The following is a 15490-nucleotide window of genomic DNA, read 5'->3' as shown; positions in this document are numbered from 1 at the left end:
ATTATCCATTGGAGCGCACGGCAAAATTACTCATTTTTTTGCATGTCCGCACGCATTTAGAGTATCAAATGCATAATATACTGACTAGAGGTTAGGGATAGTATCACCATGGTTACAAAATATATACATTCAAGATATTTTCTTTCAAATTTAGTTAATCCGGTATATACCGGAGTCTGTAATATATCACAGGTGCACCAACTCTGTATTTAGTCACAGCCAGATATTATACTCACAAACATTGTTACCAAGTTTGATGAACACTGGATGGGAAGTATCTTTAAAATAGATAGTTGACACTGCATTTTTTTGCAATTTTTAATAATGCAAGGGCCACGACTCCAAAGCCACTGGGATAATCCGGATGGTTATCAGACATGGCAGACATATTATGACCATACACATTGTGACCCAGTTTGGGAACTGGTCAAGTTGATAGTTTTCACGATTCTAAATAATTAAAGGGTCATAATTCCAGGACTAAGAGGATTCAACTGATTATAAAAGTTGGCTGAGATATTATACCCATAATCATTGTGACCATGTGAGGTGAACAGTGGACAAAAATTGCTCAAGTTGGAGAGTGGGCGTTGCCTGGCTGTTGCCACATGTGTTGTATTTACTCAGACCTTTAAAAAAGATCTATTTTTAACCAGTTACGAGGCAAGAACATTGGTAATATTATGTTCGTTTACGTAACGTTTGAAGGGAAGCATCTTTGAGCTTGTATCAAATATCAACAACATATGAACCAATGTAGAATCTACATCAGAAAGGGCAACAACTTTGGTAGTTATAAAACTTTCACTGCATTTGCAAAAAAGTATTCTCCATTTAATACAAGCTATAAAGTTTATATCCAACAAAAACCAGATAACTCAAACTTGCTTATCTCGAAATTAAAGCTTTCAAGTCCCATAAAAACTAGAAGATGCTTTTGTAGAAAAGCGCATGTCTCCCCAAATGCATAGTAGTAATAGGCAAGAAGTCAATAGGGGACATGATCGGTAGTCAAGGAGACACTGATGGTTGGCTGCAATAGGGATCAGCTACTCGGCATGTCCAGTCGTCCCTCGAAGTTTCAACATTCTGGGCCTAGTGGTTCTCAAGTTATGGATTGGAAACGGGTTTCCATGTTCTGGCCCCTGTGGCCTTGACCTTTGATCGAGTGACCCCAATATAATAGAAGTCATTTACTCTGCATGTCCAATCATCCTATGAAGTTTCAACATTCTGGGTCAAGTGGTTCTCAAGTTATTGATGGGAAAGAGTTTTCTATGTTCAGGCCCCTGTGACCTTGACCTTTGCTCAAGTGAACCCAAATAAGATAATGGTCACCTGCTCTGTAAGTGCTATCATCCTATAAAGTTTGAAGATTCTGGGTCAATTGGTTCTCAAGTTATTGATCAGAAACCGTTTTCCATGTTCTAGTCCCTGCACCTTGACCGTTGTTCAAGTGACATAAAAGTCAATAGGGGTTATCTTTTCTATTGCCCAATCATCCTATGAAGTTTCAACATCCTGGGTCAAGTGGTTCTCAACTTATAGATCAGAAACGGTTTTCCATGTTCAGGCCCCTGTGACCTTGACCTTTGATCTAGTAACTTTAACAAGTATGCCCACGGGCAGAATGTCGAGCCCGCCAGCTGTATAAGTATGACCTTGACCTTAGAGCTAGTGACCTGGTTCTTGCGCATGACACTCCGTTTCATAATGGTGAACATTCATGCCAAATTACATCAAAATCCTACCATGCATAGGGACAAACTTCAATTTGACCTTTGACCTCAAACTGTGACCTTGACCTTTGAGATAGGAACATAGGGTTTGCGCATGACACTCATTCTCATTGAGGTAAACAGTCATGCCAAATATAAACAAGATTGGTCCATGCATGTCAAAGTTATGGTCCAGACAAAATTGGACGGACAGACGCACGCACATACACTGACCCGCCAAAAGTGACGACTAAGTCGAGCTCACCACAAGCGGGCTCGACAAAAATAATAGGAGGCCATCTACTCTGTAAGCCCCATCACCCTACGAAGTTTGAAGGTTCTAGGTCAAATGGTTCTCCAGTTATTGATCGAAAATGAAATGTGACGGATGGATGGCCCCTGTACCTTGATCTTTGATGGAATGACCCCCAAAAATAGGGGTCATTTACTCTGCAAGTCCTATGTTTGAAGGTTCTAGGTCAAATGGTTCTCACATCACTTATCAGAAATGGATTTCCATGTTCTAGCCCCTGTGACCTTGACTTTAAATAGAGTGATCCCAAAATCAATAGGGGTCATCTACTCTGCATGTCCAATCATCCTATGAAGTTTCAACATTCTGGGTCAAGTTGTCCTCAAGTTATTGATTGGAAATGGTTTTCGATGATCAGGCCCCCGTGACCTTGACCTTTAACAGAGTGACCCCAAAATCAATAGGGTTCATCTACTCTGCATGTCCAATCATCCAATAAAGTTTAAACGTTCTGGGTCAAGTTGTTCTCAAGTTATTGATCGGAAATGGTTTTCCGTGTTCAGGCCCCTGTGACCTGGACCTTTGATGCAGTGACCCTTAAAACGGAAGGGGTCGTCTACTCCATAAGCCCTGCCATAATGTATTTTCACTGTTCAAGTCAATTTCTACATACCGTGATTCTGCTAGTGCCGAAATATACAAAGTCCTTTCATTTGTTTTGTTAATAAAATGTGTTGAATAAGTATGTTCCCTTCAAGTCTATTTTTAGCTTTCTCTCAGAAAGATGCAGAATTCCTTTGATTTTGAGATACAAAGTTTCAACAGTTTACTGTACTTCGAGATATCGGCACAAATGATACATTTTAATAATGAAATCTGGGGCAGTAACTTAGAGATGATTTTCAACAATTGTGCCATGAAGCATCTCCCTGTCAGTACAGTTAGCTATGGCTATCGCGAGGACGGACAGACACACTGACAACATCAAATCTATATACCTTTGCTTTTTCTCGGTCATCAAAAGGTTGGAATTATCAAATAGGTGAAGACTGGGGTGACCACATTTTAAAATGAGATATTGTCCGTTTTGGAAGGCAGAATAAAAACTGGTAAGTAACTGCGGAACAGTGCAAGTCTACTATATGTGACTTCACCGATGGACAACATTTAACCATACAAACAAAAATACAATTCTAGTTCAATTCTTTTATTCAATAATTTTCAATAAAGCACAAAGCCGGTGGTGGTTCAAAGGCTCTTATCTTCTAACATTAAACAAATAACTTTTTTTTTCTCTATCAAACATCATGTGGAAGCTAAGCCAATATTTGGAAACATTGCTAGTCTAATACATGCAAAAGAGTTAATGTATTATATACAATTTATACATCTATCTAAAGATAACTCAATTTATGATGTTTCAGAAAAAAAGATCTTATATAATGAAGCAATCTGACAAAAAGTTTTGATTATTATCTGACTGATAGGTACTATCATCTAGGTGCATTATGATGCATCCCCTAGGTATCCTACCATACATCACCTTACTACAACAGACAACCATGGTGCACTAACATGCATCCCCGTGAAGCACTACAGCTGACAGGTCACCATGGTGAACTACCATACATCATCTACATGCATCATTATGCACCCCCATGGTGCACTACTGCACATTTTTGTAGTGCGCTATGACTGTTCACCATGGTGATATACCATACATTACCGTGGTGCACTGAAAGGTGTCCACATGGTGCAACACAATGCATCACCATGGTATACTGTGACATTATATGCCCCTACGGTACGTTTGGCAAAATCTAATGCAAACTGGTATTGTTTGATTGTATAATTCACACAAAACTTCCTGATGTTTTTCCATTCTTCTGTAATTCTAATCTCTATAGAAATTATTTCATATAAATGTACAAGAAATAGAAAAAAAACAAATATTGCACACAATGTGTATGAATAGGTTTACAATGGGTATTTTGCAGAAGTTAATTTTTGTTATTAATCATGTGGTTATATTCCCAAGAATATATTACCATGACAATATAAATTATTTATCTATTCATAAAATGCCTTGAAAGGGAACCATTAACGGATTCTAAACATCTCTCCTTTTTTATCATTTCATTTTCTTTTTAACTTGCCCAAAAGTCAAAACTAAAAGTTAAATGCAAAGTTTTAGAATAACTTCAATGGAATGTTACTAACCAAGCACACACACAAACTATTAATGCTGTTACCTCCCTTTAAACATTTTCTTTCATGTAAACAAAAACAGTGAATACATTAACTGCAGTTAAAAGCTGTAATTAAGTTCAAATAGAAGTAACGAAGGTGTATGTTTAACTAGGAATGTGTTTTGCAAGCTACAATGTGTTGTTAGGTATAATCAAACCAAACTTTTTTTTATCAACCAACAGTACAACTGCTTTGAGAACACAATATTACAAACTTTCTAGAACACTTAATTTGTTCGAAGACATTAACCATGGCAAGATAATGCTTACTGTCTATTCATCAACTACAGCATTTTTAGAAACAAGTACCCCTTAATTTACACCCTAAACCAGATCACTTCCCATCTCAAGAATAATTATCAGAAAATTAAATAATTTCATTTTCTTAGATTAGAGGGTAGGTACATTTTAAAGATGACAATCAAAATTGGTGGACTTTGTATGCTACGATTTACAAACATGTAATTGATCAATTTAGCAATGATTTGTATTTAGCCTGGCACCAAAATGTCCAAGCATAAAATTGTTAAAGCCTATTTATAACAACCTTTCACAGAAAAACCCACAAACATCATTTTTGTTAAATTTCACAAAACAGCCCACAAACAAGAGTATTGTACAGATGACATATGGTGAAAGGAAAATATGAACATACACTCCATCTATGCCATTATGTACGTGTAATAAACGTGTAGTCACACTAAAATGCTGAAAAAAATCTAACTACAATGTTGCAATCACATAATACACTTTATAAGTCATGAATAAAATGTGTCTGATTTTGTCATCCACATGGTTTACACTGTATTTTAAGGTTATTTATAAGAACTTGTATCAAACCCAATGAATTCACCCTTTTTATGTTTACTTCTATGGATTTTTAACAAAGAAACTCAACTAGAAATCAAGACGATGGCTGTCCAATCGGTCAAAATAATCTCATTTACCAAATTATGTTAAAGTTTTACCAGATACAAATAGCCAGGTTATTTGAAAACATATCAATGCTTATTCCGTGTCTAGCCAAGATAGTCAATCAAACCATTGTTGACACCAAGTCAAAGGTAAATACAATATTTACAGTGAGAATTCACCAATTAAATAAAATTGTTCCACATAATGGCACAAATGGGGTGAAGCAACAATGAAACAACAGCACAAAACAAAGAATCAGATCTATCACAGAACAGTTTATACAAGAGATTTATAGCATTGTAGCTCTGCCTCCGCAACTAAACTAAACAGTATTTTATATAACAAATACTTCGCTCACTTAAATGCAACTAACTTGCATGTTTAAGTAAGTTTCTCAATTTATTTACTTGAAGACAGCAAGCACCTTGCAACTTACTTTCCTCTTAAAACAATGTACTTGAAGACAGCAAGCACCTTGCAACTTACTTTCCTCCTAAAGCAAGATTCTCAACTTGCTTGAAGACAGCAAGCACTTGGCTGCATTGCAGTCTTTTTACTTACAACCATGTATACCATACAGACAGACAGCAAGAAAGCAGCAAATACAAGTAATAAGTAACCTGCAATCAACAAGTAATATTTTACCCCACATATCTGTTACACAGCTAAACTGAAACTACAAAACTTTAAAACATGCTGAGGCACAGTAATTATTTCACTCGTTTAGAATGCATCAATCACTGTATCTGTGAGATATAGGTAAACTATAAAACAAAACAAGAAGAAAAATTGGTGGTCCATTGGAATATATAAGGATATTACAGTATTATATAATGGAGTAACCAAGCTTTACATTTACATCCACTTATGTTCATGAGCACATTGTCCAAGCAAAAAAAAAATCCTCAAATTTTAATTAACAAATATGACCTTTTTATGTTTTACTTATTTTTGAGGATCACAAAGGTACCCGACTTAATTCCAGAAATCATGCAAAATTGACTTAATGCTGCTACAACATTGATAAACTTACTGTACCAATATCTAAACAGACTGGTATATATCTAAATAGATAATGTATATCTTTTTTAACTAAATCGACGTGCCTTTCAAATACTTTTATTTTACAGTTTTTTATTGTGCTGCAATAATATTGTCAAATAATAAAAAAAAAACAGCTATAGCAAAATAAAATCCTAAATTTAAAAGCATTTTCATGAAAAAAAAATCAAGTAGTTACTAGTCATGGTAAATATTTAATTATATATAATGCAATTTTATAATACTGGTCACAGAATCTGAGGTATGCCACGTCCAGTTATCTCTGAACATAGAAGTACAAACTCCACATACTGACATACTCTATATACCGACTTACTCTATATACCGACTTATCCAAAAAACTTACATATTCATCAAGATTTATTTACTGACCAATTTCTAACATAAAAACAAAGACAAATGGATAACCACTGACCCTATTGAAACTATCTTAATTTTTTCTTAGTAAAAGTAGAATAAAAATTAAAACTTCCTTTTTCAGATTCTGAAATAACCCTTTAAAGTATCCAAGTAATTTTAACAACACTTTACTTAACAGTTCATGGACTTCACATACAAGTTTCGATTTTATGAAAGCTTCTTGCTATTTTTCTACAAAACTTCAATATAACAGTATAAATTAAATAAAGCCAGTAACAAAAACAATTTCAATGAAATCACAAGAACATTTCTAACATCAAAAACCTAATTATTGTTATAGGTGTATCTGACAGTGTACAGTATCTGCTAAAGTTCTGCATCATGGTGAACATTTGTAAATACTGAATGAGCATATTTTAATTAAGAAATAATGTATATAAAGATCGTGTTTTAATGCGATCAAAACACAAAAAAGATTTTATGTCTGCAGAATAATTTCACGAGGACGTAGCCTGAGTAAATTATTCTGGCAACGTATAACCAATTTTGAGTCAAATAAGATTTTGTGGTACATTATTTTAATTCTAATATGCCCTTTATCTAAAATAGAAGATTAAATATAGTAGCGCTCTTTCTTGGTCGCTACAAAAACATTGATGTCCTCGCCGGTTAACAGCTGTTATTTCAGCGTAAGTGTGTTTTAACAGAAACAAGTATATAAGAACTGAAAATTTTAATCTAATAACTTAGCATCATTAATAAACAGAAAAAAAAATGACAGTCAACAAAGATTACCACTAATCACCCATAAGTATATCATTCTGTTACACTACATGTTATCACACAACAAATGACATGAAATATGACATTACATGTCATTCTGTTGTGATGTCATATGAAGTAGCCTAAAAAAGCATTTGTAGCTATCCGACACTGCACTTTTGTTGGTCCAAACAAATAAGTCTTTTTACCATTTTCCTAACCAGAATTTTAAATATCATGTCCTTTTGTTTTCAACAGAAATCAAGAGAAAGAAACTATACAATACTGGTATGCCTGACTTAACACTTTCATGACATTTAAACATTCAATTTGTAAGTGTACAATAAAGGTTAGTGGTAAATCTACTAAACAAAACTAAACTGCTTGTTCATTAAAGTTATTGTTTCTAAACAATATTAATTCTTTAAAGTCTTTTACACTAACATACACATTTCAGACACAGCACATGATAAATCTTTTCTATGCAAAATAAACAGAAACTACTTTGTTCATCAGACCTCTTCTATATAAACTCAAAAATATAATCATATAAAATACTACAGCTTGTATCACAGATGAAGGATTAACACACACGACCTTTACAGGTCAATTAACACACACGACCTTTACAGGTCAAGGTCAAACAGTCAAGGTCACTGACCTCCTTTCATCAACACTTCTCTCACTCACACACTAAAACAAACAAAACTGAAAGCTCACTGGAAAATATGGCAAAAACATCTTTTTACATTGACTTTGGTGCTCTTAAAAAAATTCTTTCATTTGCATCTTTAAAAACTGCCAAAACAACAAAAAATATATGCACCATTTCGATGTACCAATATAACGCAATCTCAAGAAAAAAATGACTCATTTAATGCCCATCAAATCCTCCAATTCCACCTAACTGTAGACACTATGCTCTAAATAATCTACCTAACTGTAGCAAAACTGAACGAATGACAACTTTCAACATTTTACAACATCTTCCCCAAGATTACCCAACTGCAATTTTGTGTGAGACATTCCCCTTAATGCATCAGTCACATCTACACTTGATAACTCAAGTACAAAAATTAAGGATGGTTTTTAATAATGTCTCACATTTGCTAACACTGTACTAAGTGAATATATATATTATCAGGGGAAACCGCGACAATTTATATCAACATGATAAACATCATAGAAACTGTACACCTATCTTTACTTAGTCTCTGTTGACAATGCACACTTTTTTTTATCAGTGTGATACCGTTATAGGACAAATGAGATGCTATCATTTACCCGCATAAAAAACACTTACATACTTTATAAACCCATGAAGATACAACATAATTAGCGTGGTCATGTATATCTAAAAATATTTGATACCGTTGTATATATATTGAAAACATATTTAAAAACATTTCTGCATTTTAGATGGAAAGCCCACTGACGCTGGTAAATGTCTGTGACACAAGGAATACCCAATGTGACGTTCTTTCCTCTCCATGATTACCATCACCATGGTTACGGACCGTCACCAAGTGGTATGAGATTGTGTGAAAGAAAGCTCGTGTATTTTTGTGTCCTGGAGACGGAAAATTGTTCATGTCATGTGCTGCATGACAGCTCGCAGGGAATATAACAGCTCTCCCTGTAACCGCGCTTCCAGTAACATCAGATTCACGTGCACCTGAAAACCAAAAATACAAAAACTTTTATCAATTTCATGTCTCAAAATGTATGATTAATACAATGTACTAATAACAGCTGGAAATCTGTTGAATGACTCACATAGTTTGGAATGTCTAATCTTGCATTCAGGACTTTTCATTTTCCAGCTAAGATTAAGTCACAATGTAACTTCTTTTATCATTACTGACAGTTACAATATTATGCCCAACAGGCATAACAGTGACTCCTCTGCCATTCGCCAATGTGGCCAAATGCTACAAATTCAAAGAACTGGCTTCAGATTTTTGAAGTGGTGACAATAATTTTATTAAAATGTGGCCAAATTTCAGCAATTCAGCTTCATTTTGGCAGTTTCTCTCAAAAAGTGGCTACAGCTTTCTTAGGCCCAGTGGAGGCCCTGCATAAAGTACCAGAAAATATCAATATTTAATTAACTTCGCAAGTATTAAGAAGTCATTATTTATTCAATTTTTTTTAACATTGTTAAATGGGTGCTTTCTGGAAGAACCGATTTATGCTGACTCTGACATTATATTTCTGTCATACCTTCTCAGAATGTTTGAATTCTCTCATAACACTTTCATAGTCTTTTTTGGTTAGTCTTTCTGGGTAGCATGTTACAGTTTTTATGTAAGCTTTCAAGTTTCTTTCCAACATCTGATTCACTTCAGCATAGTTGTAGTCATCGTGACGTATACCGTACATACAGTGAATGTAATTCCAAACTGCCCGTCGGAACATGGTCGTATCCACATTCATTTTATCACCAAGTCTGTAAAATAAGGGAATTACAGTGTTTATTTCTGTTAATGCGGGGAATTACAGTGTTTATTTCTGTTAATGCTGGGAATTGCAGTGAGCAAATATAAATTAATTAAGTTCTTAGACAATTTTTCCACTATTACCTGGATAAATGACAAATACGCATAATAATGCCTCTTAGAAATTGATACATTATCCAAATGTATTACCCCTAAAAGATCCCTGAGGCACCCCCACCCCACCTTTTGAAAATAATATCAACATTTAAACAGATGTAAGACTGGAAACTTACGTGTAGTAGGTTAAATTATAAGCACATGTAAATTTGTCATCTAAGAGCGTTCCAATTTCTGAATAGTATCTGTTGGCCATAGAGAATCCATGATCTTCCCAGGAGTATTCCTGTGCTCGGAACGATGGAATTTCACTCTGACTGCCACGTTTTGCAAAGTCTTGATACACAAAATCAGGTTCTAGCACAAACTTTAATACATCTTTCTTCGGCGTAGGTATGTTAGCACTTGTTGTTACTAAAATAAACAATGACAATGTTGCATCATACATGTACAACCAAAAATTCAACATTAATTCTTAATGCCATTTTAGACTGAAAGAAGTATCCAGTATCTATAAGTTTTTTTTAAGCCACTGAGATACTCTGATCACCGTGATGGTTCCCTGTAACTGAGATACCCTGATGGTTCCCTGTCAATGAGATACCCTGATGGTTCCCTGTCACTGAGATACCCTGATGGTTCCCTGTCACTGAGATACCCTGATGGTACCCTGTCACCGAGATACCCTAATGGTTCCCCGTCACCGAAATACCCTGATGGTTCCCCGTCACCAAGATACCCTGATGGTTCCCTGCCATAGAGATACCCCAATACTTCCCTAACACCTAGATACCCTATTGGTTCAATGTCATAGGGATACCCTTACAGCTCGCTGTAAACAATTTATAACAGCCTCGATAGTACTTACTTTCAGCACTTTGATTTTCCACTTTCTCAAACTGTTGTAGGAGTTCCTCTGATGTCATTTCCATTGTGTCATCAGACTCAGTAAGCCGTTTCATTCTCTCCATTAGCACATCTATACCCAAATCTCCACCAGACTGTAAAATACATGTACATGTCTTGACTGAATACGGCTTTTGTTGGGTTTAATGCTAGCTTTAAATGTTTTTTATATAAGATTAAGATGGTTACTGAAACTTTGAGTATAAACTTATTCCCTGCAGGTAACTCAAAGTTCATGCAAATAGGAAATTTTGTCCAGTTAATTTTTGCAGCAAACAGTTGCCTCCATTAAGAAACAAACTGCAAAGTCTAGTGGGTTCTTTCCTTTGCATTTGTCCTTCATATATAGAGGTAATCTGAATTACGTAAAACTGAACTTGGGCAATTATTGCTATCATTATTATTTTAATTGAACACTTTTAAAACAACTATGACATCCCTTGTCCTGCCCCCACCCCCATCGACTTCTCAACAGATTAACACATTCTGCAGAATCGACCTTGGGCAGAAATCAAAACCGGGAATTCCAGGTGGAAAAAAAAGAAGAAAATATTACCCATGGCAATGTGAATAAAAGTATTTTTACCTCTGAGAATGATGACGATGGAGAACTGTGTTTACTGGAAGATTTACTATTGCCGTTACTCACTGACGGCGACGATTTACCACTGTTGTATGTGTATCCCCCTTCGTGATCTACCTCCGGAGTAATTCCACAACCATATACAAAACTTGACAATGCATGAAAATGTGACAACAATATCAGGGCATGTACAAGCTCCGATATGGACCAGTTGTCTTTTCCTTTTGTAAGTTTCTGGAAAGGTATTACATCAACAATCAATATAGAAATACCATCCATCTCAGATCCATCTTTTTAATTTCATTTCGAATAAAAACATCTATTACATTCATTCATATTTTGTATCTCCTTCTGCTTATATAATAACGTGCAATTTTCATCTCAAATAAGCGATTTCATTTTGGGACAACAAGTTAATGTGTGTCGTCCCATAAAGAAGTCAAGTTTACTCAGGCTTATTAACATGTTTATATAATTTACATGACCTCAGTAAAAGTAGATCTATCAATATGTAAAAGATTGACTTTCAAGACATATATTCTTTCGCTGAATAAATCTGCAGCTTTGATAACATATAAAGGTTACATAATGTGTAATAGAGAAACATCTTTTACTTTGAAACTTTTACATATTCTGTGTCTTAACCTTTCTATCCCTTATACTTACTGATATGTGATCTTTTGTTACTAGCCATGGTCTGTGTGCCAGTATTTTGTTAATTTCGTACAAATCTCGTAACTTTGGCGGAATAAACTGAACACCGTCTAACCAACTGAGATCGCCTCCCGCCAAGATGAACTCTTGCGTATGGAGATTCACCAAATAACTACACTGATGACGACCCGCAGCCTGAAAAAAACATAAAAACATTGAACAATTATTATTTATATTGAAGTAAAACCCAAGTTGTATTATATTATTGTAATCACTTCTAATTATCCGTTGCCATGGTCTGGATCCATGCTGGTCGCACACCCACTATGTTGGTTTTCTCATGGCACAGCTCATTTCCTTCACTGATTGTATGTAGGGTTTCTTTCTATTTATTTCAACTTAACATGACAAGTGTCATCTTTCATCAGCTCTTTTAAGTTCAGTTTTGACAAAATCCATTCAACAGCTACAATATACTTTTCAACACTCTGTGTAGGGATAAAAATACTGCAAATATTGTCAATCCCCAGTTTAATAAATTGCTCTGTCAGCTAATATTCTAACATGGCTATAGAATTATACAAAGAACAGTTATTTTTTATTGATTTTGTCATTGTTTATTTTTTTTAAAGATTAAATTCAGCATTTATAAACTAACAATTATGTTTAACTTAATAAGATACCCCTCCAGTGTCAGTATTTTGGCTAGATGACAAAACTTTTCAAGGCTGGTGGGTTATATTACACAAAGTACAATGATCTTAGAGAGAACAGGAGATTGACCAAATTAATACAGGTAACTGGGTTATTATAAATTGAATTACAATAACAAGTCTTTTCAATTTTGCATAACGAAATGAAATTTATTTTTTTTCTTACATTTTTTTTCTAAAGGTTAGTAGGAATATAACACAAGAGAGATTAAGGCCATTGTACAGCTGTTACAACAACACGTGATTTCAAACAGTATTAGAACGACATCTTATTTCAAACAGGTTATTGAACAGCCGAGTTATTTCAAAAAAGTAATTTCAGGGCGGTAATCTCGTGCAATTTGTTTTTACTTCTTTCATTAGATTAATTTCATTTCTTAAACTTTGTCCATGGAGAACATAATACTAAAATATACCTGGGTACAGTTCAAATAAACATTTTTAACTGCAAAAGAATTTTTGAAATCAGCAAGACTAATAAATGTTATTTACTAAAGTAGATAATTTGTCTACTTTTAGATCCGCTATGATCAATCTATTTCACCGAAATAATGTTGAACAAACAGCTGATAAAAGCTGATTAATCGATCCCTGTTTAACCACAAAACAGCTGATCTTAACAAACATTACGTGACAGCTATAGGGTGAGTTTTTGGTACAAATATATTTATCTTTAAACTGCTTTCCTTGAACCCTAACCCCACACCAGTATCAGATCAAGCACAAAAAGATTTAACACAAAAGATCCTATGAGGAAGACAAAGACAGTTACTGATTTAAGACAAAATTAGTGGGAGATCAAGTTAACCTAATTTTGTTAGATCGCTTGTCAACTTGTTCTTTATAAAGCTTGAATTCTTTTTTCATTATACTTTGCCTTGAAAACAGTACAAATGGTTCAATGCTTATATTAAAGATATATAATACCAGTCAGGCAAACCGTATGGATTTCTCACATATATGTTCTTGTTAATATTCATTACAGGCCCGGCAGATACTCTGTTTACTTGCAAAGTTTAATTCATTATCGCTAATATCATTCTGACATTTATACCTCGCTGAATGTCCCTAGGTATACATAATTTAGTTTGGCCAGATCCTAATTAATAACTCTGCCAAAATTAAACAGCATAACCAAGTGGGAGTCCTGTCCACTCAGCAAGATTACAGACGAGTGTTGGACTACTAGTATATGGTTGCGAGTTTGATCCCTACGCAAGAGAATCATCACTCTGCTGTAACTTGTTAACGACAGCATAGACAACAAGTTGAACTTCTGAGTAAACACACAAATGGCCTACACTATGAAGCAAGGGTGTTCAAATCTGAACCTACTTAACAACTTTTGCATGAAGAGCCTTTTCAAGAAACAGAAATTATGAAGAGAGACCTTTGTTAAAATGCAGCAGTGTGAATTCTCATTTGTACCTTACAACAATGACCTATTTGAAACCACAACACTTACCATTATGGCAATATAATGTCGGTAGTGGTATGGTAGGGGTCCGTCTCCTCGTAACAGATACTGCTGCGTTCGTAGAAAGCAGTCAAGGTAGTGCGGGTGATACCCCATCATCTGAGTTATGTGATCCAGGCGATTATTCTGGATAAACGCATCGATAAACAACATTTGTGTCTGAAAATAAGTAAGGAATCGATTAACTTAATTAATATTCTTGTCAAAATGAAAGCAAAATACATTATTCAAAGAACTACTCTTGACTTACCGTCAAGAAATTCAATTATTCAGTAAATCTTAGTAGCACTGTGACAAAAGACTAACCTTGTCCTACATGAAGGTGAAACGTATAAATTCTGAATTTTACAGATATTCAAGAACAGTCGTTACATCAAATGAAATCAACTTTTTCCTCGTACATGCACTTCAAAAACTCCAAACATGTTCTAATCTGTTTTTCAATTCACATCAACTTCAAACACCGGAAATTCACAGACTGCAATTGGGTTTGTTAAGACCAAAATGAAATACTCCCAAATAAGGAGATAATACGTCTGATTCAGCACAAACTGGCTCTTGAAAAAAATGAAATTACTTTGCTACAAGATTTGACAATTCTCAAATGATGACAAATAGAAACATGTGTTACACTGCACAGATACAGAGCATAAAAACACAATAATGGCAGTTCAAATATGATTCACAGAAGGTATATAGGGGAAGTTCCAGATCGATAAATTATGTGACATCACTTTAACACTTCATATTTCCATGTATTAATTTTCAATGCCCAGTAATCGCAACTGACTAAAAAGAATCGAATGAAAAAAAGTTGTATTACAATCATGTGTGGGGGGAGGGGGACGAGTAATTATTTTGCAAGAGCATTAAAATGACAAAAAAAAAAACAGTACTTTTCCTCCACTACAAAAACCTTTTTTTTTCCATTTTAAGTCATCTTCAAAATTCAAGATAATAGCTCTTAATAAGTTTTTTTTTTTAATTGAATAAATTATGTAACTATTTGTTTACTCCATACACATCAATGATCAAAACATGTATTATCAGTGTATTCATCTCATATTTAAAATTGCTTCTTGCATTTCGAATCATATTTCACTGTTTTTAAATGATGCAATTCAGAAATTTTCCCCTAACTGACAGTTCAAATCACCTTAAGGTTATATCGACTATTAATTTAACCCTCAAGTAACAAAAGTTTGAAGGCTTAATTTTCCCTTTTGTTCAATGGGCATTGATTCAAACAATAATTTGGCACCAAAACATAGTACATTTCTTTA

The 15490-nt window shown here is 34.5% G+C and overlaps 1 protein-coding gene across 4 annotated transcripts in view; it reads right to left on the bottom strand.

The window, feature by feature from the left end:
- Positions 1 to 3162: 3162 nt before the first annotated feature.
- Positions 3163 to 15490, bottom strand: part of LOC123552131 (sestrin-3-like) — a 49626-nt gene continuing 37298 nt past the window's right edge. For all 4 annotated transcript variants that reach the window (XM_045341536.2, XM_045341537.2, XM_045341538.2 and 1 more), the window contains 7 exons: positions 14196 to 14366; positions 12030 to 12212; positions 11367 to 11597; positions 10743 to 10875; positions 10051 to 10288; positions 9543 to 9768; positions 3163 to 8994 (listed from right to left, as the gene is read on the bottom strand). In XM_045341536.2, coding sequence (XP_045197471.1) covers positions 8908 to 8994; positions 9543 to 9768; positions 10051 to 10288; positions 10743 to 10875; positions 11367 to 11597; positions 12030 to 12212; positions 14196 to 14366 — 1269 coding nt within the window. In that variant the 3' untranslated portion in view covers positions 3163 to 8907. The remainder of the gene's footprint in view (positions 8995 to 9542; positions 9769 to 10050; positions 10289 to 10742; positions 10876 to 11366; positions 11598 to 12029; positions 12213 to 14195; positions 14367 to 15490) is intronic.

Source organism: Mercenaria mercenaria, chromosome 4, assembly GCF_021730395.1.
Source record: "Mercenaria mercenaria strain notata chromosome 4, MADL_Memer_1, whole genome shotgun sequence".
NCBI classification, from domain to species: Eukaryota; Metazoa; Mollusca; class Bivalvia; order Venerida; family Veneridae; genus Mercenaria; species Mercenaria mercenaria.
The sequence above is the reverse complement of the archived record's forward strand: the minus strand, read 5'-3'. Positions and strand labels throughout refer to the sequence as shown.